A 25,407-nucleotide genomic window follows, 5' to 3' on the forward strand; every position below is an offset into this window, starting at 1 on the left:
GAGGGTGCACCCCTGAAAAAAACAGATGGGTGCTGGAAACAGCTTGTACCTATGGCCAGTTCAGGGCCCCTGAGGTGAAAGGGTGCAGCGGAGAGCCCTGTGGGGGAGGCTCAGGCCCTGGCTGCAATCAGAAACACCTATGGGACTGCTGGCCAAGACAGAGGCGTAGGTAGACACACTGTGCCTACTTGCACAACCAAAATAAGGACAACAAAAATTTAGAAACAAAAAACAACCAAAACTAACAGAAAACTGAACTGTATGGAAGTCCGACAACCAAGGAGTTAAAGTAAATACATTCATCCAGACTGGTAGTAGGGGTGGAGTGGGGAGCCGGGAAGGAGAGGGCTCAAGGCAAGGCGCCCAAGGCAGCAGCTGGCAGACCCAGTGAGGCATCGGATTGTGGAGGGGAGCAGCGTGCAAGGCAGCTGGTGGTCCCAGAGTTTCCATATTCATGGGCAGATAAACCAGGCAAAACTGGGGAGTAAGACGGACCACACAACCCAGGGTTCCAGTGCAGGGAAATAAAACCTCAAAATACTGATTGAAAACACCTGTGGGGGTTGAGGTGCCGGGAGAAACTCCCAGCCTCACAGGAGAGTTCATTGGAAAGATTCACAGAGTCCCAGGGTGTACACAAACCCACCCATACAGGAATCAGTACCAGAAGGGCCCAATTTGACTGTGGGAAGTGGGGAAGTGACTGAAATCCGGCAGAGAGCAGAGCCAGCACCATTGTTCCCTCTCGGACCCCTGCCCCACATACAGCATCGCAACCCAGGGACCTGGGTTACACAGCCCTGGTGAACACCAAAGGCTCTGCCCCTCACTATGTAACAGGCATGCTGACATAAAAACAATGGCCCAAACGAAAGAACAGAACAAAGCTCCAGAAAAAAATACAACTGAGTGACCAAGAGATAGCCAACCTATCATATGCACAGTTCAAAACACTGGTAATCAGGGTGCTCGCAGAAATGGTTGAATTTGGTCGCAGATTAGATGAAAAAATGAAGGCTATGCTAAGTGAAATAAAGGAAAATGTACAGGGGACCAAGAGTGATGGGAAGGAAAATGGGACTCAAATCAATGGAGTGGACCAGAAGGAAGAAAGAAACATCCAAACAGAAAAGAATGAAGAAACAAGAATTCAGAAAAATGAGGAGAGGCTTAGGAACCACCAGGACATCTTTAAACATTCCAACATCCAAATTATAAGGGTACCAGAAGGAGAAGAAGAACAGCAACAAGTTGGAAAACTTATTTGAACAAATAACAAAGGAGAACTTCCCCAATCTGGCAAAGGCAATAGACTTCCAGGAAATCCAGGAAGCCCAGAGAGTCCCGAAGAAGTTGGACCCAAGGAGGAACACACCAAGGCACATCATAATTACATTAGCCAAGATTAAAATGAAGGAGAGAATTCTAGAAGCAGCAAGAGAAAAGGAGTCAGTTACCTACAAAGGAGTTCCCATAAGACTATCAGCTAATTTCTCAAAAGAAACTTTCCAGGCAAGAAGGGGCTGGAAAGAAGTATTCAAAGTCAGGAAAGGTGAGGATCTACATTGAAGATGACTCTATCCAGCAAAGCTGCCCTAGAATGGAAGGGCAGATAAAGTGCTTCCCAGATAAGGTCAAGTTAAAGGAGTTCATCATCACCCAACCCTTATTATATGAAATGTTAAAGGGACTTATTTAAGACAAAGAAGATAAAAAACATGAACAGTAAAATGACAGCAAACTCAGTTATTAACAACTACACCTAAAACAAAAGCAAACTAAGCAAACAACTAGAAGAGGAACAGAATCACAGAAATGGAGATCACAAGGAGGATTAGCAACAGGGGAATGAGAGGAGGAGAGAGGGGGAAAAGGTACAGAGAATAAGTAGCATAGATGGTAGGTAGAAAATAGACAGGGGGAGGGTTAGAATAGTATGGGAAATGTAGAAGCCAAGAACTTATAAGTATGACACATGGACATGAACTAAAGGGGGTAATGTGGGTGGGAGAGGGTGTGCTGGGTGGAGGGGAGTGAAGGAGGGAAATGGGACAACTGTAACAGCATAATCAGTAAAACATATTTTTAAAAAAAGAAACACCTGTGGGGATGTGTAAACACTATCAGTGCCTGGGCCCTCTTCCTGCACCAAATGAATTTGGGTTTGCGATGAGGAAGGGGAAAGGCTTGGATCTAGTAAAAGTGTCCCAAGGCCAACAAGGGCTGAGAACCACACTAAGGAGAGATGGTCATTGTAGGCTCAGGCCAACCCTGCCCTCTGCTGGAGAGCAGGGGTGCTGCAGGCAGGGCTGAAGGTGGGGCGGGGCTCCTGGCTCTGATGGGGAAGAGGAGGAAGAGAGGGGCTCACAATAAAGGGAGGAGGAAGAAACAAGGAGTGAGGGAAGAGAAGTGAAAAGAGAAAGGGGCTGGAAAGAGAGGAGAAGGAAGAGAAGCAGACAGCTGATGGGAGAGAGGGAGAAGGCTGCAGGGTGGGGTCTCTCCTGAGCTGGAGGGCGTCACTGAGGCCATCCTGTACTCCCTGGCAGCTCCTCCATGACACACATGACCCAGGTTTCCTGTCCCTGGATTCTTCAATGTGTTGAGCAAGGAAAAGAATAGGAACCCAAGCTAGCTCCAGGAAGAGACAAGGTAGGAGAGGAGACCTGTTCCCGATGTAGAGAGGCTCGTCATCCTTCATCCAGGAGACCGTGAGTTTCAGGGAGGGGTCGTGCTTGACCTGACATTCCAACTGCACTGTGGTGCCCCTTTTGGCAACCTGGTCCTCAGGCATCCGATAGATCCTGGTGGGGTCTGTGGAGAAACCCGGGTGTTCTTCACTGACATGCTCTCTGGCCACCATTCCAACATAGACACGGCATGACATGCATGACCCTCAAGGTTAGGCTGATCAAGAAAGGTGGCAGAAATACCATCCCCTTGTATGAAAGGGGGGAGGCCTGGTGAGGATGACCCCAAATCGTGAACGACCCCCAAATCCTTCCTATCTGACTCGGGAAGATACGCTGCAACTCCTGCGGTGGCATGGGAGGTGGTGTGGGTAGCGGGTTCCCTTCCTAATGCCTCCGCCGGGACCAGGCTGATAACGACTCAGTGTTCCCAGCACCCGGGCCAGCTGGATGCCCTGGGAGGACACACGGGCCTATGGGGAAGATCCCACCAGGGATTAAACTTAGGTGTGTGCATTTTCAAAGGGAAAAGCACACGTGGATAACTTGGAGAAGACAGAGTCCTTTCCGAGCTCCACCCTGCCTTCCACCTATCAACCCTCTCCTTTACCTTTGACCTCTAGGCGGACCTGGTTTTCAGCTTTGCCCAGGATGTTTGTGGCGACACAGGTGTAGATGCCTTGGTCCTCTTTGCGGATCATCTTGATTTCCAGACTGCCATTCTCGTAGACGTGGTAGTTGCCACCATCCAGGTTGCTTCCTTGCCCATTCTTAAACCTCACAACAGCAGCAGAACACACAGCATACTGAGAAAGGACTAGCCCAAGGAAGCAGGGGCCAACCACTCAAGAGATAGTTTGGGCAGTAGAAGGAGCCCCACACTAGTAACTGGAAGCCCTCATCCTTGTAGGGTGTGCCTCCAACCACTGGGTAGCCCTGGCAAGTTCCGGCCCCTCCCTGGGTCTCAGTTTCATTCTCTGCATAATAAAGGGGTTGCCCCAGCTGATCAGCCAACCTGCTCCCAGCTTTGACCTTTTAAGTTTCCCGGGTATTGCTGAATACCTATTACATAAGGGCCAGATGGGAATGGAAAAGGTGAGACAGATGACCCCCACTGGGGAGGCCTGGTCTCCTGGAACTTACCATCGGAGTGTGGGGATGGGGGACCCAAAGAAGGGGCAGTCCAGCCGTGTCCGGTTGTACAGGATCACCCGAATGAGCTGGTTTCGTGGTGACAGCATCCGAGGCGGCACGTCTGCAATTCCAGACACCCAATTGTGGGTGGGCAGTCTGACTCTTTCACTTCTATCCCCTTGGTCTCATCTCTACATGCCTTCTCTGTACAGCAGCTTTCCAGATGCCACACACTTTCCCCTGTCCACATGCCTCCTTTAAAAAGCCTCTGAGGGTCAGGTGAGGAAGGAGGAAGCTGTTCCATTTTTAACTTATGCTCTATCCAATCCAGCTTCTGTGGAGTTTCCTCAAATTATCCGGTAGGTTCTGCACCTGCCCCTCCCACAGCCCCCTTCCTGCTCCAGGACACTACGGTCATCCTCAGAACTATTTCCTGCTCCGGCCCACTGAGAAGCAGGAGAGTTGGTGTGGATCCACCAAGGAGACAAGACAGGCCCACTCTGTCTCATCAGGGGAAGGAGGCACCATGGCTGACTTTCAGTGGGGAATTCGCAGTCTACACACCCCACTCTGTGGGATTTATGTCCTCTCTTCTTCCCACAAATCTCCTCTTCAGTCTCCACACCTCGGCTGCCAGCCTGGCTGCTGTCTGAGAAGACAGTGCGCCCAGGACATGACAAGCCCCAAGGAGCAGCACTGCAGGGGAGGCAGGGGACACTCACCCAGCACACTGACGAAGGCATTGGCTAGCAGGTAGCCGTGTTCATTGGAGGTGTTGCACTGGTACACGGCCCTGCTGCTGATCTGGGTGTCCCGGAAGATGATGGTGTCCCCGGCCACCTCACGGTTTGGGTTGGGTGGTGCTGCTACAGAGAGGAAGGATGCTCCTCGTGAGAAATGAGGGCCTGCAGGCGAAGGGAGCCTGGGGCTCCGCCCTGCGCTCTGCAGCAGGACTGGGTGCCGAGGAAGCAGCAGTGCTGTGTGGCTCTCAGAAGACCAGGCTTCCGGCCCCACCACTGCATGACTGTGTGACGTTGGGCCCATCATCAAACCTACCGAAGTTTATTTCTCAGTCACTCCAGTGGGGATATGAATTTCTGCTCAACCAACAGAGCAGCGGGGCAGGTGTGGCTTGAGCGCTAAGCTGTGGCAACAGAAAAGGGTTTGAATTCTAACTATATTCCTGCCAATGTCAGTTTCCTTGTCGGTAGTGTAAGAACAAGGGTTCACCTCATAGGGTTTTTGTGAGGATGGCCTGAGATTTTATGCATGGTTAAAGTTGTGGGCAACTCCTGGTCAAGATGGAGGCATAGGCATTTACGATTTGCCTCCTCACACAACCAAAAGAAAAACAACAAATTTAAAAACAAAAATCAACCAGAACTGCCAGAAAATTGAACTGTATGGAGGTCTAACAACCAAAGAGTTAAAGAAGAAACATTCATTCAGCCTGGTAGGAGGGGCGCAGATAGGCGGCCAGGGTAGGGAGGACTTGTGGCAAGGCAGTGGTTGGAGAACTGGGAGGTCCCACATTTGACTATGGATAAACCAGGAGGAACAACTGGGGAGCAAGACAGACCACACAACCCAGGACTCCAGTGCAAAGAAATAAAACCTCAAAACCTCTGGTTGTAAAAACCTGTGGGCGTTAAAGTGGCAGGAAAAATTCCCAGCTTCACAGGAGAGTTTGTTGGAGAGACCCATAGGGTCCTAGAATGTACACAAACCCACCCACCTGGGAATCAGCACCAGAAAGGCCCAATTTGCTTGTGGGTAGTGGGGGAAATGACTGAAAGTGGGGTGAGAGCTTAGTGAGTGGCATTGTTCCCTCTGGGACCCCTCCTCCACATAAGCACCACAATGCAGCCATGTGGGTTGCCCAGGCCTGGAGAATACCTAAGGCTCCTCCCCTTACAGTGTAACAGGTACCCCGAGACAAAGAAATATGGCCCAAATGAAAGAACAGATCAAAGCACCAGAAAAAATACAACAAAGTGACAAAGAGATAGCCAACCTATCAGATGTACAGTTCAAAACACTGGTAATCAAGATGCTCACAGAAATGGTTGAGTATGGTTGCAAAATAGAGGAAAAAGTAAAGTCTATACAAAGTGAAATAAAGGAAAATGTACAAGGAACCAAGAGTGAAGGAAAGAAAACCAAGACTCAATAAACAATTTGGAACAGAAAGAAAAAATAAACATTCAACCATAACAGAATGAAGAAACAAGAATTTTAAAAAATGAGGAGAGGACTAGTAACTTCCAGTACAACTTTAAATGTTTCAACATCCAAATCACAGGGGTGCCAGAGAAGAAGAGGAAGAGAAAGAAATTGAAAACTTATTTGAAAAAATAATAAAGGAGAACTTCCCCAATTTGGCAAAGGAAATAGACTTCCAGGAAGTCCAGGAAGCCCAGAGAATCTCAAGAAATTGGACCCAAGGAGGAACACACCAAGGCACATCATAATTACATTACCCAAGATTAAAATGAAGGAGAGAATTCTAGAAGCAGCAAGAGAAAAGGAGTCAGTTACCTACAAAGGAGTTCCCATAAGACTATCAGCTAATTTCTCATAAGAAACTTTCCAGGCAAGAAGGGGCTGGAAAGAAGTATTCAAAGTCAGGAAAGGTGAGGATCTACATTGAAGATGACTCTATCCAGCAAAGCTGCCCTAGAATGGAAGGGCAGATAAAGTGCTTCCCAGATAAGGTCAAGTTAAAGGAGTTCATCATCACAATGCCCTTATTATATGAAATGTTAAAGGGACTTATTTAAGAAAAAGAAGACCAAAAATACGAACAGTAAAATGACAACAAACACAATTATCAACAACTGAACCTAAAAAAACAAAACAAAAACAAAAACGAACTAAGCAAACAACTAGAAGAGGAACAGAATCACAGAAATGGAGATCACAATGGAGGGTTAGCAGCTTGGAGGGAGAGAGGGAGGAGAAGGGGGGAAAAGGGAATAAGAAGTGTAAATGGTAGGCACTATTCTGCTATTAAGAATAGTACAAGAAATGGAGAAGCTGAAGAACTTATATATATGACCCATGGACATAAACTAAAGTTGGTAAATGATGGTTGGAGGCGGGGTACAGGGTGAAGAGGAATAAAGGGGAGAAAAAAATGGGACAATGGTAATAGCATAATCAATAAAATATACTTAAAAAAATTGTTGGCAGAGGGCCTGGCCCATACGGATTATTACTGTTGTTATTTTAATCCAATGTGCATATACGTAAGTCTGTTTTGAAAAGGACAAAGCAATACAGAACTGGGTGGGCCTGCCACTTTCCCATCCTCAGAGAAGAGCATTCTGAAGACATCCGCAAAGTTTAAACCTGAAGGCTAGTGCCCCCTAAAAACCGCACACGTCCCTCTACATGCCAAAGCTTCCCCATGGTCCCAAGGAAGGTATCCCATGCTCAAAGAGAACATGCCTCCCTCCCATTCCAGACCTGACCGCGCATCTGGCTGGGCCCTGGGGCAAATTAATGCGTCCTCTGAGCCCCATCTCCTTCATTGTTAAATGGGGGAGAATTACTCCTATCATTCCCTTATCCAGGAAGGGTTAAGAGAGGAGGAAGATAATGAGCTGTTCAAATGAAGGTTTTCTAGAAACGTAAGAAACTGACACTTTTCTCATCTTTCATCACCAAGGGTGACTTTCCTCTAAGATTTCTGGACTGTACCAGACGACTTCTCTTACAGGGTCCGTGAACTCACCCAGGATCACAGACACACAGCAAGAGTCAGCTTCAGGGGACCCAGGGTCTGGCCCCACGGGTACCACTGCTCAGATACCGAGCCTGAGCCAGGAACCAGGGAATTGGCAGATGGTAGACGAAGACAAGGTCAGCATCCTTATCACCCTTCCCCACTCAGCAGAGCATGAGGCAGGCAATGCCAGTGGCTCTAACGTCTCCTGGCCCAGCATTTCTCAGGGACCCAACATCCCCCCAGTCACTCCCTGAAAGTGACGGGCAACCTTTCCAGGCCCAGGCTCAGCTACAAGTCCTGGGTGTGATGAAGTTTAGAGCCTTTGTTTGCCTTGTCCCCAAAGGCTGTCAGGACAAGGAGAACCAATGGCAGAGGACAGGCCATGTCCCTATCTCTGCTACATCCATGGGGAAGACAGTCACCGGGAGTAAAGGCACTCGGTACTAGATGGTGCAGGCGTGTGGTGTTCTCTCAGCAACCCGCAGCTCTACCACCTACTAGCCACGTGACCTCAGGTGACGCCATCAGAGCCTCGTGTCCTCACCTGTGATGTGACAGGTGGAAGAGAGAACAGGGGTGCAGCATGCAGTGCAGGGGCTGGAGCACAACATGTGTCTGGAAAGGTGTTCTCTCACCCCCTCCTGCACCTGCCCCCCTGCCTCTCCACCTGGTGCTCTTGAGTTAAGGCTCTGAGTTCTCTCCAACTATTTTTTGTCCCATCTGTTGGATATCACCTCTTGTGTTTCCTCTGACTCCTTACAGGAAGTAATGACAGGACATTTAAAAAAGGAAATGCAACCAGACAGACTATGAGGTGAAAATTTGACCAAGATCTCTGGCTGGAAGGGGCCTTGCACCCGCCCGCTCCAGCCATCTAGGCACGACGACCGACATCTCCCCAAAGTCCATGCACGCTGAGTAACTGCGCAGGTGCACCTCTGTTCTCATGAGGAAGTTCTCTCTCCTGTCCAACCAGATGGTTCATACTGCCACGCAGACCTGCCTCTTATTTGCCCTCGGCAGAAAACGAGACTTCGGCAACCGAGGGCAATGGGCTGTTGAGCTGTACTCCATCTTCCAAGCTCCAGGCATCACCCAGAGCTCAAATTCTCAGGAGATGCAGCTGCAGATCCCAGACTTGTTGGGCTCTGTACTATTAAGGGCACAGAGCAGAGATTTATGAAAAACCCAAGGGAGAAGAAAACCACAGCCTCCTGAGATGTCCAGAGAGATGGCTGCTCGCTCACTTCTGGAACAACCAGGGCTGCCCATGGGAACGGGGATTTGGAGCCGTTGATGGCAGGGAGAGCAGAACCAGGGGAGATGATGGTTTGTTACTCACATTGCAAAGGTTCCCCATTCACCATCCACTGGACAGTGGGCTTGGGGTTCCCATTGGCTCGACACACCAGCCTCCCATCCTCGCCAGGAGCCAGGATAAGGTTCTTGGGTTCGTCTAGCCAGTAGGGAGCAGCTGGAAGACAAGGACAGCACAGGCAGCGGGTTAGATGGCATGGCAGGCAGAAGAGGCCTGAGAACTCCTCTAGGATGACAGGAGCCTCTGAGTGCCAGTCCCCGGCCCTCACCATCTGCCCAGGGCTCATCCTCACAAGGTGACTCAGTCCCGCCTGCCTTTGGCCAGCTTGATACCAGAAATGCTAACCTGACTGTTCTGAGTTCACAGAACATGAGTTCTACACCGGGGCTGCTCATGAGAGTTCCTGTGGAGCTTCTAAGAAACACAGACGCCAGGGCCATCAGAGCCCTACTGAAACAGCCCTCAGAGGAGGCTCCAGTGGCAACTGCTTTAAGAGGCCATGATTGTACCCGAGGGCCCTGGCTGGGGAAGGTGGTAGGGCAGGACCTGGGTGGCCCTTCTGATTTCCGCTGTCGCTGCTGCAACATCAGACCTTCCAGGGAAGGCCTGATACTTACGCTCTTAGGCACTGAGTTTTGGTTAGAGCAGAAGCTTACAGCTGGCTACCCCTTTCAAATGTCTGTAAACTTTCACAAATATGTGGATATGTGAATTTTTCTGTGAAGAAGACTCTTTGGATCAAAGCTCTTGATACCCCTAAAAGATTAAGAACCTCTGGTTTGAGTGTAGTGCTGAAACCAAGGTCCCAAGTTCAACTGAGTGTGTGCTAAAGAAGTTCTTACACTATGGGATCAGACCCAATCACCCATTCAGCCCAACTGAGAAGTGACTGGTGCACCCACCGCCTATGGCTGGAGTCCATAAAGGCACGTGTTCTATTGCTTACTATAGCTCAGATGGGCCAGCTATGCTTGGGAGGAAAGTGATTTTTATTTTTTAATTTAATTTTTTATTTATTGATTTCACAGAGAGCAGAAGGGGAAGAGGAAGGGAGAGAGGGTGAGAGATTCGTTGTTCCACCCACCGACGCATTCATTGCTTGGTTCCTGTATGTGCCCTGACTGGGGACCGAATCTACAACCTTGGCATATCGGGATGACTCTCTGGCCAACTGAGCTACCTGGCCGGTACACGGAAGTTATTTTTTTAAAATTAACTTGGGCCATGATGATTCCCCATTTTTAAAAAGAACCAAGCACAGTACACAGCACAAGAGGAAGACGACACACCACGAACAGGAAGGCAGAATGAACAAAGAGAAGGCGCCGGGCGTGGCTCCAACAAACCATGAGATCCACCTGCTGAGCAGCCCAGGAGAGTTGGACAGCAATCAGGGTAGATCTTCTTCCCTTAACACCCAACACACACACACACCCCTCCCCCCCAGGGGTGACACCATCCCAGAGAGGTCACTATTGCCACTAACCAGTGGGTTGAAAGTATCCTCCACTCACCTTGCCCCCAACCATCCTCAGAGGAAAGGGTGGTCACAGCTTTAGGGCCGGCAAAATCATCGTAATGAGAAATACACACAACGTACCCTTTACTCTCACCGAGATCGTGTGCCGGATGCTGCCCATCTTGTTGGACGCCAGACAGAAATATTCCCCAGAGTCCTCCTCGGAGACGTTGGTGATTCGCAGAGCCTTGTTAAAGTTCTCAAACTTGGCCTTGTGAGATGGGAGGTCCCCACCTTTCTTGTACCATGCGATGTCTGGTGTTGGGCTAGGAGAGGGACCAAGCAGGAAACAAGGATGTATTTACAAACTGTTCTTCAATGGAGCCCAGGACACCCAGGTGTCCTTAAACTGTGCTTGGGCCCAGAGGGTACATGTCTGTCCTCAGACAGCTGACCTCTCCTATCCAGAGGGGCTGCACAGCACAGCGCAGAGCATCTGAGTGACTTATCTAAGGTCACACAGGGTTCTAACACATGTACAGGATGCCCACCCATCTCCTTTCCTCCTTATCTGAAAGAGAGGCAGCCAGGATGGCATGGAGGTGACTATGATTTGCAGAGTCCTCACTAAGGGCTGTCTGCTTCTATTTTTGTACCCGTAAATGTGGCAAAACAGAGCATGCACAAACTCCCTCCCCAGCCTCCTGCATGGCCAGAAGTGGGGTGAGATGGTACATACACCCCAGAGGCGATGCACTCCAGCAGGAGGTCCATGCCGCGGAGCACCATCTGACTGCTCGCAGTGCCCAAGGGGTACATGAAGCTGGGGGTTCTTTCTGCGACTCCTCGGGCTGAAATAGGTCAGAACAAGCTGACATGAGCCTCCTGCTTTGGGGGCTGACTCAGCTAGGCCAAAGCTGTCAGGTTGGAAAGCAATGTCATCGTGCCTCTGCTCCCCCCTCACCTCAAAGGCACGATGGCCTGGGCCCTCCCAGCCAGAACCACCCCAGGGCTGGGAATCATTAAGAGAGTGTGTTAGGAAGCTCGGGGCTTCTGGGCCCCACTGGCGCATGTGTGTGAGCGGCTCTAAGTTCTGAAAGGACTTGCCAAGAGGTGCCCAGCTTCCCTCGGCTCCCTGGAGTGGGGGATGGGGCTGCCTGAGCACCGAGGGGCTTATTCCCTGAGCATCTTGGTTGGGACCCCCTGAGGCCAATTGGGTGGCCCCTGGGGAGGCCATCTCGGCAGCGGTGGAAGAAAGAAGGCACTGCACGTACTGGGGCCACGGGACAGGAAACCTGCCCTTGGAAGCCCTGGAGACGAGAATTTGAGATGAAGCCACAGAGACCCAGGTGAACAGTCAGGGCTGCGGGAGTGTTATTAGTGGTTTACAAAGACATGGAGAGAATTAATGAGCAGAGATGACAGGAAATCACTTCTGGGGCCAAGACCATTCTGCCGCTTCAGTAATGACTTTGGAAGGGGGCTGGGAGGAGGGTGTTAATTGGATGTGAGACAATGTGGGGGGGGGTGTGGTGAGAGGCAAGTAGCAGCCAAGATGCAGGAGGTAATCTACAATTCAACTAGGCTGGAGCAGACATGGGCTCTGAAGTTAATGACATGCACACAGGTTTCGAAGCAGGTGGCCCACAGAGATCGACACTGCCAGGGTGGCTGTTTCCTAGCAGAAGGGGTCCTGCAAGTCCAGGCACCCACAGCTGAATGGAGCCCACCCACCTGAACCTCCCAGCTCCCTCCCAGCTCTTTGTACAGTTCTGTGGAAATGGATATGACGGATGGGAGAGGACCGAGGAGTTTCCAACCAGCAGCCCAAAGCACAGGGAGACTGGAAGAGGCACCCATGCCCAAAAGTGTGTGATTGTAAATGAGAGGAGTAAATAATGAACATGTGAGCTGAGCCTACTCATGGGCTTCATGGAGAGGTGAGAGGTGGGAGGAAGGCAGAGCCCTGGGCTAGGAGCCCTCAGCAGAATGCCTGTGGGGAGAACAAAAGCGTTTTTCTGGGTGGAGGCTGTTAATGGATAGAGGAGAGGAGAGGGTGGCAGGGGGACCTCTGTCTCTGTGACACTGGTGTCTCCTACAGGAGCTGGACCAGCTGGTGCCTGGCTGGATCAGCGGGGTCCTGTCCTAGGGGCATTCACTCAGCTTCTCTCCATCAGCCATCGGGGAGTGCATGTCCTAGAGTTTGCATCTGTTCCATCCTTCAGTCGGGGGAGGAAGTGATGAAACGCATGCCACGGTGGGCTGCTGGCACAATGCATGGCGCATGGCGAGTGTTAAAAACGTTTGTGGGATGAATGAATTCAAGGGGAGAAAAGAACAAAAGAGGGCAACAGCTTACCCCCGCCCCATGTTATTTCTCCTTCTGCAGATGTCCTCATCTGTCCCATCAGCACACACATATACAACAGTGGCCACTAAAGGGTTAATCCATTATGTGGTTAATTGGTTACCATCCATACATCTATAACTCTTATAGCATCCGGCTCTCAGTACCAAGGAAGCCTGACACCAAAGCAGCAGCTTCCTCCCACCTGTCGTCATGGAATTACCAAAACGGTTAGACAACACAAGGTCAAGGGCACCATGAAGAGAGGAAGATTTTGAGCAGGAGGCCCTGGTGTCAGGCTGGTGAATCTGTTGAGAGCCAGGAACCCTAGGATTATGTAGAAGAGCTCCCAGCTCCGTTGGCACACTCCTTTCCACAGGGGCACAGTCTGCAGGGACCAATCTGTGACCCTGTGGACATTAACTGACACCATAGCGCACAGCACTAACAGCACACGTGACCAGCGAAGCATTCAGTGTGGGAAGGTGAAGCGAGCACGGGCCCGCTGTCGGACCCCTGACATGCTGTAGCTGTGATTATAAACAGGTTATAGCAATGCCTCATGTGCAGATGTGGGCTGGCAAGCACAGGATGACCCTGAAAGGGAAGAAGCTACTGGGACACGAGCCAAAGCTCAAAAATGTAGGGAAGAACATCCTCAAAGTCAGAGGTAATCATCGGGGCCACCACCTAGCAGGCATTCACCGTGGACCAGGCACTGTGCTGACAGCTCCACTCCATCTCCAACATCACGTTCAATCCTCACGACAAACCAGGGGGTATCACCCCCACTTCCAGCAGAGCAAACAGGCTCAGTGAAGTCAACAGACTTGCCAAGGTCACAAGGAGTTAATTTTGGATTCTGGACCTTTTAGCACCAAAGCTTGAGTTGTAATATCTATTCTATATTGCCTCTCTCTTTAAAGGTGGATACTTCCCTTATCCACACAGCTTTGGGAGTATGTTTCATTTTCAGACAAACAAAAAATCCAAGGGCAAAGAGATAAAGAGAAAGATATTTTTGTCTTAGTGAGTTATAATGGGGAAACTCTTCCAGTATTGTTCTCACTGTCTCAAGATAAGATTCCATCTCTCCTCAGTGACTGTTAAATAAACTCAGGCCCAGGCTGACAAAAAAGAATCTGGATTGGGAGCTAAGAGGCTCCAAAGGCATCTCAACTGGATTCTTAAGGCCACAAAAGGCTTAAAGAGGAGTCAGGGTGACATGTGATACCATTTGGGGACTGGAAGGCGGGACCCAAAGGGAGGCTGTGGACAGACATGGTCAGCCGCAGCAGGGGGATTCAGGTACCGATCTGTGAAGGATAATCCAGGTGGTGCCTTTGGTACCCACTTCTTCCAAGGAAGGGCGGCTGATTCCTTTCCTTGGAGAAGTAGACCCAGGAAGACTCTGAGACAAAGGTGATTACTATGTGAGACTCCATGAGACTCTATATGGTAGAAGATCCAGTTTCCAAGGATGTCAGAGGACACCCTCCCTGTGGCTCGGAGGCGGGACCCCGGAGAGCCTGTCCAGCCTGCTGATGCTTCTCTCATTCTCCCTGTCAGGGCTGGTGTCCACCCGACACCTGATCAAACCTGGAACCCCATGCCAAGGCCAGGTGCAGTGACTGAGGATGCCCAGCCTCGGAGCTGACCAATCAGTGGAGACCACGACCCTGAAAGGGCACTCCTGAAAACTGATGAATATCCTGATGAATATTAAGATCCTCCCCTGAGACCTTCCTTAAAATCCCGACTTTGGAAAGCAGATAAAATGCCTCAAGACAAAGAAGTCAGATTACACTCTCCTTGGGACACACTCGCTTGAATCTCCTTTTTGAGTGAATTATCTTTCTCGTAAACTCTAAGTATCCCCAAGAGACTTGCAATCAGGAGAGCAGTGGGCAGCCCTGGGCTAACCCCTGAATTTGTCTCCAAGCCCCACTTTTCTCTGGCTCTCCAGAGAGCTGACAGCAGCCCCGCCTTGGCTCACCCCTTTCCTATAACGTCTCTAGGGAGCCAAAGCGGCCCCGTCTAGTCTGTCTCCTTTGCTTCTTCTACCGCTGAGTCCTTGTTTCACTGCCCCCAGCCTTAACAAAGTACTCTCAAAATCACTTGGACTTGTGAAATCTTTCCTGCACAAAGTCAAGAACCCACACACTACAGGCCAGCCTGAGGCAGACCCGCTCTGGCCAGGTCCCTTTCCTGTGACAATGTGAGCACTTGTGAGTTTTGCTTGGTTTCATAGCCCTCGATGGTTCTTACAACCCCCACTTACTCCCTTGTTACAGTACCTATCACTGGTCACAAACTGGTTTAAGGGGTTGGAATCACTCAAACCTATTCCATTGATAAAACAACTCTATGTGCGCATGCCCTGAATGGTTTTTCTTTTACAAAGTGAGGAGCTGGGACCAGCTTTAAGAATACCTCTCTAATAGGTTACCTGGAATCCAACTTAGAAAAAAAAGCACATTCCACACCAGTGTGCTGGGGCTCTTGACACAACTGGCCCCATTATTTTGAAAACAAACAATGCCCAGAATCCAAAAAGGGCCTCCTGCTTCCTCAGACAGTAAATCTCTTTGGCAGGATCTCTGTGTGGCTCTAGCTGCTTGGTGGCAGGTGTGAGCCTTTGCCGGCCTGTCTCTGTGGCTCTCAAGCTCTCTTCCCATCCCCCACTCCAGACGCTGATCATTGTTTATATTAGCACATCACGATGCAGACACTTCCTATCTTGATGAGCCCACAGCGACCCCCCTGGGGACTCAGAGCCTGGCGTTGGAGGCATAACTGCTGATGGGGACCAGCTGTCTTGCCAGAGCCAGAAAATGATGATTCCTATGACTGCCCAGGGAAAACAAGACATTCTCGAGCCGTGGTGGGATTAACTCAGGTGTAGAAATAGCCAATTACTCTACTAATCAGCTTGAGCGGCCAGTCGTGTGATGAGTTAGAAATATGCCTCATGGAAACCGCTCCATGACTTGCAAACATGGGCACTGGTGGGCACCGGGTTTGCGGGCACTCCCAAAGGAGAGAGGGGCCCAGGGGATGGTACAGCTTCGTTTATAGTCTTTGAAAAAAATGATTGATTTGAGAGAGAGAGAGAAGAAGGGGAGAGAGAGACAATTTCATTTATAACTCACCTTGGAAAAAAACTCAAAGTGAACTCTCACTCTTATTTCCCAGGTAGATTTTTAAAGGGACAAGAGACCTGTGACGTGGTGTCCCCAGCAGCTGTGGCTAGACAGCAACGCAGGCGATTCACATCGAGACACTTAAGAGTTAATGAAACACACACTACAAAGCTTTCTGTGGTCTTTAAACCACAAATAGCATCAGAATAGTGTTTCCTCCTCACCCGTGCCCAGACACTCTCTATTCACCTACCACCAACTCCTAGGTTCCTAATGAACCCTCCACAAAACTCTTTTGAAGTCCTGCCCTGGTTCAACCAACTTGTCCAGGATTCAGCAACTGGAGGCCTGCAAACATGAGGAGACCACACCACCCCATAAGCCACCTCGAACTCCCCAAATGGCCACTGTTTTCCTGGCAAGCTGGCACCTTGGCACCCTGGCCTGGCCAACTGTCAACCCTGCCCCTCAGCATGAGTTAATGACATGGTATCAGTCAAGTTATGCAAACTTGGGTTAGGACAGGCAAGGTTACTCCCAAGGTTACCACAGCGACTCACCACTGTACATGTCAGGGTGGTTTCTTGAGTCATTATAGGGGTGGTCTGCAATAAACAAAAGAGGGTGAGCAAACAGGGGGCTGCGGGAGGGCACAGAGGCGTCAACGGGGAGAGAACAAACAGAAACGCGAAGCCACGAAAACAACCGGGGAGAGCACCAGTGGCCTTTTGCAAAGGAAAGACATGGTGTGTTTGGAAAGGAAATATGCTTGGTGAAGAACAAGCAACACAAAACAGCCCCCCAAAGGAAAAAAAGGTTAAATCCTGCAAAAGAAGGCCATAATAAGTCTCTTTGTAATCAAAACAATTAGGCTTGACTCTTAATTGCTTGGTCCCACTATATTTTCAAACAAATGAGGTAAGGATTAGTAGTACCCTGTAGCAGTCTTATGAACAACTGCTTCTCATCAAAGTCACAGTTCCCAGGTGTCTGGATCAGCCAGCTCTCGGGGCACTAAAGAGAAAGGAGTGTTAGTGGGCCCTGGGGAAAGAGCAAAGTCCTGCCTGAGCAGAAGCTGAGTTGCAAGGGGTGGGGGCGAGAGGAGACGTGGGGAGAGAAACAGTTCATAGACAGAGTGGGAGAGGCGGACCCCTGGCAGCGCCCAACAAGTGTGTGCTGACCAGTGACAAGCACCCCTGACCTGATCTGTGGGCACCACCTGGTCACCAAGATGCATCTGTTGGCAGAAGGGCCTCCTTCTGCAGAGGCTAGAAGCGGTCCAGGGAGGCAGGAGAGCTAGGCTGAGGTTCAGGTTTCAGGATCAGAGGAAGTTTGGGTGGGGGAGAGGGAAAGAGAGGCAAAGGGAGAGAAGTGTGCTTGATTTCTGCGCTGGGAATGGCCTGCTGACTAAGCTGGAGATCCAGAACTCTCTAGATGGCCTCGGGGTGAAGATATTCCTTAAGGAGCAAGACCATGGGCCTCGGCTCCAACATTCAGTAATTAAAGCCCTTGGGCATTTAGCCTCCAGTGAGAAAGAGGTTTTGAAATAGGGCACATAATTGTACCAAGATGCTTCAGTTGCTTTCACTCTTCTACCACCGGTCCCCTCCAGCCACTGGGTTCAAGTTCTGACAGTACCAGCAAGGGTGGGGGTGGGGTGGCTGACTGGAAGCTGAGGGGCTGCACCACAATACTGGCATATATGAGACAGCGCCAATCCCGTTAAAACTGGTCGTGGGGACTGAGCTCTTTTCTGGGACTGTGTTGCACTGCATCCCAAATCTGCTAACACCCAGGAGGAAGATTTCAGTATTTGGAACTGACCTTTAAGATAGGGCTTGTGGTAAAAGACCCAGCCTGTGTTTGGGAAGTCAGCTTGGGCTTATCTGGAGCCAAGGGTGGGACTGGCAGAGAAGGAAGAGGCTGAGCGGCAAGGGGTGGGCAGGGCTGTGGCTGGACTCGGGGGTGGGGGGGTAATGGTCCTCTCCTGGGGGAGGGCAGGGACACACACAGCTGACAGGCCTTGTGTCATGCCCCCATCCAGAGAAGTGACCCGAGCTCAGCCTGCACCTCACAGTCTGTGGATTCTGGAGCACCACTGAGAAATGCAGGGAGACCTTTTGGACTCCTGGGAGAGTGTTGCCTAGACAACAGGCATTAGCAGGAAGCAGGGTTAGTGCTCCTTTGTGTCTTCAGGGAGACCCCGCCTCCCTCCCTGCCAACTGCCCCTCTGTGGCAGAGGCAGCAGGAGGGGCAGGGGCCTGCTCTGGCATGGGCAAGGGGGACGGCGCGTCTTTGTAGCCTGGCTCCACTGTTTGTCTTTGACTGCGTCCCCAAGCAAATTTAATTTAATTTATTTTATTTTGTAATCATCACCTGAGGACATTTTTTCCCACTGCTTTTAGAGAGAGAGGAACAGAGGGAGGAAGGGGGAGAAAGAGAAACATCAGTGTCAGAGAGAAGCATTGACTGGTTGCCTCCTATGTGGACCCAGACCAGGGATCGAATCTGTAGCCTGGGTACGTGCCCTGACTGGGAATTGAACCTGCAACCTTTCGGTTATGGGATGATGCTCCAACGAATTGAGCCAAACCAGCCAGGGCTCAAAACAAATTTAAAAGATGCTTTTAGATTGCATACTGTTGTGTGTTAGATAACCCTTCCTTCATGCAGGTAACAGAAAATCGACTGTGATGAGGTTTATTTCTTCCCCAACAGACCAACTGGGACAGAAACCCCTGGTGAGACCTGAGTCTTTGAAGCTGTCCCAACTGGGCCGTTGTGACCGCCACCCGCAGGCCTGGCTCTGAAGGTATGAGAACAACCGGGGCCCTTCCAGGCAGGGCAGTGGAGAGAGCACGGCTGTGCCCCAGTGTGGGCCAGCACAGATGCCCAGGACTTGCTCCCGGCCAAAGCTGCCCTGGGGAGACTCCAGGGAGCCAGCGGGGTTCTGTTCACAGCACCCAGGGCTCCTCAGCATCTGGAGGGGTTTTCAGTGGCACAGAGAACCCAGAAATGGGGCAGAGACACACATCCTCACTTGAGTGAAAAGAATGTTTCCGGAAAGTACAGCTTCTAAACGTGGCTGAAATTTCTAACTGCTTAATCCACAGAGGATGACTCTTCACCACCTCCATCTCCCGAGTCTACCTGTGGGACAGTGGAGGCTCTGCCCCAAACCACAGGGGCCACCTGTCTCGGTCTTCAAACAGCAGGCTGACCTCGAGCATCCGCCGGGCAGGGAGAAAGGGGCCCAGGTGACGGCACTGCAGGCTGTCCAGCGATCCGCTCAGGGAGCATCTTGCTCTTGCCACTCCTTCCCCTGTACTGCCTAACACTGCCAGCCCTGTTTTGGTTCCAAAGGCCACTCTAAGGCCCCCCCCCCCCCAGCTCAGCCAGCTGGCAGGCAGTCACGCTGATATGCACTGGGGAGACACCTCGGACGGCCCTGCCTTCCTCTCCAGGGCTCCTCTCTGGGCCTAGGCCTGGAAAAAGAAAGCCAGGAAGGGGGCAGCAAGCAGACGGGGGCCAGGTGACCCTGCCAGGAACATTCAGGGCTCGTCCCTGGATTTCTGGCCGTCCTGATGGTCATCAAATTATGACAGCTCAGAATAGCGTGTGGGGACCTGCAGAGGCAGGAGGGGGAGGATCGGAGGCAGGTAAAATGGGGTCAAAGACAGAGAGAGAAAAAGAGAGAGAGAGAGAGGAAAAGAAAGAAAGAAAGAGAGAGAGAGAGAAGAAGGAAGTGAAAAAGAAAAGGGAAGAAAAGAAGAGAAAGGGAAAAAAAGCCCCAGCAGGAGAAGGGGAAACTGCTTCTTCCAGACCACCGCGATGCCACGCTGGGAGGAGAGGGGGGCTGGGCTGACTCTCAGCACTGCCTGCCCCTCTCCGTTGGGGGAGGGGCTGATGAGGAAAGGAGGGCATGAGGGGGTCGGCCCCCACTTGTCCTGAGTGAGCAGTCCTCCCCAGTCTCACCCCTGCCCATCCCCCCCAGGAGGCACTGTCGACCACCTGTCCATGTGGGCTCCAGGAAGCCAGGTTCAGCCTCTTTTCTCCCAACTGCAGAAGCTGCTAGAGCCCATGTGGTGCCCTCTGCCTGGCCTCCCTCACAATCGCCCCGTCCGCAGTACTGGGAACACCACTCACAGCTGAGTCGGACAGACTAAGGTCTTTGGAGAGGAGGCGCCGCCATGGAAGGCATTCTATAAGTCCATGGGGACATCAACAGGGCCACTTTCAGTGTCCTGAGCAGGCCAAGGACTTTGCAGCCAAGGCTTCAGGCTGGCAGGTCCCTGGCAAGAAGTGTGACTCTGAACTGAGTAGCTTCTCTCTCCTCTGTGGAGGGCCACCAGTGCTACAGTGGGTCAGGAAATGCTGGCCTGCTTTGGTGCCAAACAGAATCAGGGAGTAAAAACGGAAACAAAACTAAACATAAACCTGCAACCTGCAAACACAGCAATTCAGTTACAGTCCCACTGATTCATATCACAGAAGCAGATGTGATTCAGTTAGGTATACCCACCAAGTTAGACATCCTGTGCTGTGGCTTTATTCTAGGAATAGAGATAACCAAACAATGGGTAGAAATAAAATAAATCAAGCTGAGTACGTGAGAGGATGCTGATGACCACCTGAAGCAACGCTTCTCGGATTGTGAGGTGTGTCCAAATCCCCTGGGAGCTAATGAGGCAGAACAGGGCTGGGACGGGCCTGGGGCCAAGGGCTCCAGGTGAGTCTGATTCCCACAGAGTCTGAGAAGCACGGACTTAGAGCAGGACCGAGCTGAACTCAGGGCTGCGGAATCCGGAGATGTTTAAGAGAAGGTGAAGTAGCTCAGGCAGTGAGCTGTAGGACTTCTAGGTCAGCCTTGGGGATGAGTCCCCCCCCCCAGCCCCGGGGTTGCTGGGGCTGCTCAGACTGGGTGGGCTGCTGCCCGGGCCCCAGGCAGGGGCCTGCACTTACTGGTGAGGACCTTGAGGGTGAACGGGTTCTTCTGCTGGATGGTGTGGGTAAAGTGGAATCGAGCGTTGCAGCTGTAGTCGGTCTGCATGTCCTGCACCATTACGTTAGAGAAATACAGGTCCCCGTTATGGCCCTGGGAGACCCGCTTATCTTGGGTGATGGGCTCCATGGCTATAAGGAAGCAGAGGTGCAGTAGGAGGTTAGCCTAATGGTAACAGTAACAGAAATCATGATGTTCCCCGCCAGTGAGGCCCTGCAGGGGGCCAGGAGTTCCAGTGGAGTCATTCAATCTAATCTGACTCTCAACTCTGAGGTGGGGCTGATTCCTGCTTTATAGATAAGAAACAAGAGGACTTAACTGTTGTAGCTGCAAAAGCGGTGAGTGAGAGTAGGATTCAGCTCCAACCTGCTCACCTACCACGCCCATGCCCTAAGACCAAACACTTCTACCTCCCATTCACGCCACAAAAACAACCCAGAGGCCAGAAGGAGGGGACACGATCCTTCAGATGCTCCCAAATCAGGAGCCAAATTCACTTGTTTTATTCTTTACCCTCCACTCCAGCCCCAAGAAAGAAAAAATACAATTGTAAGACACATATCAACTAACACTGCATGCCATTGGTTTTAAGATGCCTTTCAATTTTAGAGATGGGAAAACATGAAAATGTGTGTTTCTTTGAATTAATGACCTCACAGAAGTGGCTGAGAAATCTGGCTACTTTATCAGTATTTTTTCAAGCACTGTATCTAATGGGAATGCCAATGGCCAGGTTTCCAGGTGCTCTGGTTTGTAAAAGCATATTTCTAAGGCTGACTACTCATCGCAAACTCTTTCCTATCCTCCGCGAGTGTTAGGTCACCATTTCTTTAGCACAAGGTTAATGATGCCGAGTTCCCGACAATGGGCTGGCCGGCTCTGCAAACCATGTATCGAAGACTTCCTGTAGGCTTCCTATGTGCAAGCCCTGTGCTAGAAAGAGAGACCAGTGAGAAAGACGGCTCCTGCCATCAAAGAACCTAAGGTCCAGGAGAAGAGACAACGAATAAATAAATAATTGCAATGCAGTGTGATGAGTGGGAAGCCCAGACAAGAAGGGATGAGTTGGGAAAAGGAGGCTTGAAGACTGTGTGATGTTTACATGGCAGAAGAGAAAGGAGCTAAGAGGGTCCAATGCAGCAGCAGCGGGGTGTGTTAAAAGTGAGAGCACCTGAGAAGGGGGGTGGGGGTTGGTGGGCATGGGCAGGAGAAGGGCTGGAGAGGCAGAAGGGACCAGGTGGGGGAGGGAGCTGTGTGCCGGGGACAGGAGTCCAGACCCCGCCCGAGGTGACGAAGGATCCAGTGAAAGGTTTTGAGCATATGAACTCATGTTTTTAGAAAGACTGGAAAGGCCAGTTATGGGTAGTTATTGTAACCCAGGGAATTGCTGATGGTGGCCTGTGCTGGGGCGACGTCGGCGAGGATGGACAGAGAAAGAAGGTCATGAGACCTGCGCGGGAAGTAAGAGTGTGATGCAGTGTGACAAGTGTGATGCAGGGGACGAGAGAGGAGGGACTGAACTGCTAGCTAACAGACCAGCACCCCGCCTGTGGCCAGGCAGCCTTCCCTCCACATGTGCTGAGGAAAGAGAAGGACAATGACTGGGCATAAAGCCACTCTCGCTCTGCAAAACAACCACGTGCACAAGCGACGAGGCAGTCTCTTTTGGAAGCAGGCCGGTAGGAATTCAGGAATAGAGAAACTGACAGATGATGGGCAGGAAGGGCTACGGACTGACAGATGGACGCTCACACAGGGACGGAGGGAAGGAGGAGGGGCAAGAAGCTGGGAAGAGAAAGAGCGGTCCTGTATTCACCTTCATCATGCGCCCCCTGCAGTGTGACTGAAAACAGAGGAAGAAACATTGGGAAACTGAGGCCCAGAGTGGTTAAATAAGCCTCCTCCCCAAACTGAGCTAGAACAGCTTCAAAGGATGGTACTCGGTCCCCCTGCTGCCAACATCCTGTCTCACCATCACTCCGTCATCAGAAGCTGCATTCTCTCGTACCCCAGTCTGTCCTGACCGAGAGACTCCAGACCAAACCGAGAATTAAATAAAAGAGGCTTGGTACCAACCTGCCTCCAACTGGCCTGAAAAACACGGTCTGTCCTCTTCCTCCCTGTTCCTTTTTCTCTTGCTCTTCGTCTTCACAAATATTACTGAACACATACTGTGTGTCTAGCACTGTCACACGTACCTTGGACATATTAATTTATTTATCCTTAATAATTCTATTAGGTAAGTATCATCCCCATTTTTCAAGAAGAGGAAGCTGAGCTCCAGAGCTGTTAAGCAACTTGCTTAAGATCACACAGCTAATGGCAGCTGGGCTTAGGAAATGAAGGCAAGCAGCCCTCTCTCTACAGAGCCTGTCCTTAGCCACGCGGACACCTTCCATCTGCTTCTCACGAGTTAAGGTCTTCTAGCCTTGGGCGGGCTCTCCCCCCATTTAACACACCCACCCCGCTCCCTAAGATTAAACAGACATAAAACACCAGGTCCCCAAGACTTACAGCTGCTCATCCAGAAGATGACTGGGGATGGCAGTCCAGGAGGGGGGTTGCACTGGAGTGTCAAGGGGGCACCTTCTTGAACCACCACTGGGTCCAGATTTTCCTTAGGCCACAGGGGAGATTCTGGGAAGAAACAAGGAAGAACATGAAATGAGAGTCGGGGCTGGGGCTGGGGCTGGGGCAAGGAGTGCGGTTAGAGGTAGGCGGTGAGGAGCGGGAGGGGACAAAGGAGAACAAGCGAGACAGGAGAGGGGGTCGGGGCCCAAGGGTCCAAGCAGGCAGAGGATGGAGGCCTCTTGTCTGAGTGGGTGCACATCTTCAAAGACTCCTCTCCTTCCCTCCTCCTGTGCCCAGTGGAATGCTGGTCAAGACTCTGGTTGGGACACTTCCTTTTCAAGAAATCTTCTTGATGTGCCGTGCTCAGAGGCAGAAAAGCAAGCAGGACATGCGGGGCCCCAAAGCACAAACAGGCCAGGACAGGGTGGTCCTTCTAGAATGACCCTGCATGCCCTCCCCTCCGTGTACCCAGGAGCAGGGCATCTCGCCCTGCCCCACGCTACTCACTGGACACCTGCAGGCGGATCCTATTGGACAGGGCTGTGCCAAATTTGTTGCGGGCAAAGCACTGGTATTCCCCCTCGTACTCCTCCGGCCGCCCACCACTTCGGAAGTCAATCACCAGGGTGCCAGACCTCCTCCTCATTGACACGCGGGGGTCCTTGGCAACATTGAAGAACCTGCTGTTGCGAGTCCAGTGGAAGCTGTGGACAGTGGGAAGAGGTGGGGGAGGGCAGGGGCAACAAACAGTAACAGGGTGGGTTCCGGGCTCCAGGTGACAATCTCAGGGCCCTACCCGGACTCGGTCACAAAACCACACCTTCGTATCAATGGGCCCCAGCCCGACTGAGTGGCAGAGCCTCCTGGAATCCTGAACATAGTGTCCCCAGTCCCAACCCTGTGAATCTCCAGGGGCAGGTCCCTGAGAGCACTTTGGTCCAACCAAGGCTGGGAGTCAGGGTTTCACATGACAGACACCCCAGTAGCCCCTGGGGGTGATGTTCTTTGGACGGGTAGACAGTGGTTTTGATTTTTTCAAATCCAGTCAGCTGCTGCTTCCACGTCACGGCATTCCCAACCTCCAACCAGGAATACCAACGCAAGTTCATATTTCACCCCACCCACACACATCGAGAAGCTGGCTCTGCGCCTCCTGCCTCCTCGTTTGATAATCGACTCCAAAGCCAAAGTGGAGTGGGGTTCAGGTTGTCTGTGCCCCTGCCCAGTGACCCGGGTGGAGGCTGTAAGGCAGCGGAGACACATTACGGAGCCCAGAAGGGGCAGCTTTGAAAATAAAAAGCAGCCTTCTTAAACCTGAGCTCCCAGGGGAAGGGACTAACGTGTCCCTCTGCTTCTCCTGGGGGCGTGTGCGCCTGTAGCTGCTCTGGGTACAACCTTCAGAGAAGCAGGGGCAGGAGCGGCTGCCCAGCGCCATAGGTGCATCGTCCCCACAGAGGAACCACGGGGGAAAAGCCTAAACCTCAGAAGCAAGGTCACCCGAGCCCTGCCCGACCCTTCAGGGCGACTCCTGCTTCCCCCACCATGGATAAGGGAGGCTCTGCTTGTTCTAGGCTCACAGCTTAGAGTCACACGGGGTCAAGCAAACCGTGGTGGGGGGGGGCAGGGCAGAAGGCAGCTGTCACACCCCCGGGGCTTCACTTCGCCTCCTTTCTCCTGCCGAGATGTCCCCTTACATGGGATCTTGTCACGCCTGGGTCTGAACTGGGCATGAGTCTCCTGAAAAGTCCAGCCTGTGGTGGCTGCTTTAAAGACGGGGGAAGGAGGATAGCATTACCACCTCCATATTGCCAATGCTCACCAGCAGAAACAAACCTGGCCTGGGGTGTCCCAGGCCTGGGTTCAAATCCAGCCTCCGACACTCTCAAGCTGAGTGACCTTGGAAAAGGTGCTAAGTATCTCTGTGCCTGCATTTCCTTGCACATCTTCCCCAAAGAGCAGTGAGGTGGCTGAACGAACAGCGTGAGGAACAACTAGCACAGAGCCTGGTGCACAGCG

At 51.5% G+C, this 25,407-nt stretch overlaps 1 protein-coding gene across 5 annotated transcripts in view; it reads right to left on the bottom strand.

The window, feature by feature from the left end:
* The window catches only part of NFASC (neurofascin), a 191,583-nt gene that overhangs the window by 42,468 nt on the left and 123,708 nt on the right, over positions 1-25,407 (bottom strand). For all 5 annotated transcript variants that reach the window (XM_037155368.2, XM_037155363.2, XM_037155362.2 and 2 more), the window contains 10 exons: positions 23,899-24,095; positions 23,335-23,457; positions 20,781-20,951; positions 11,068-11,179; positions 10,470-10,654; positions 8,894-9,025; positions 4,544-4,687; positions 3,831-3,942; positions 3,298-3,464; positions 2,664-2,811 (listed from right to left, as the gene is read on the bottom strand). In XM_037155368.2, the coding sequence (XP_037011263.1) occupies positions 2,664-2,811; positions 3,298-3,464; positions 3,831-3,942; positions 4,544-4,687; positions 8,894-9,025; positions 10,470-10,654; positions 11,068-11,179; positions 20,781-20,951; positions 23,335-23,457; positions 23,899-24,095 (1,491 nt within the window). The remainder of the gene's footprint in view (positions 1-2,663; positions 2,812-3,297; positions 3,465-3,830; positions 3,943-4,543; positions 4,688-8,893; positions 9,026-10,469; positions 10,655-11,067; positions 11,180-20,780; positions 20,952-23,334; positions 23,458-23,898; positions 24,096-25,407) is intronic.

The sequence above is a fragment of the Artibeus jamaicensis genome, unplaced genomic scaffold, assembly GCF_021234435.1.
Source record: "Artibeus jamaicensis isolate MK-2021 breed Jamaican fruit bat unplaced genomic scaffold, CSHL_Jam_final contig_475, whole genome shotgun sequence".
NCBI lineage: Eukaryota > Metazoa > Chordata > Mammalia > Chiroptera > Phyllostomidae > Artibeus > Artibeus jamaicensis.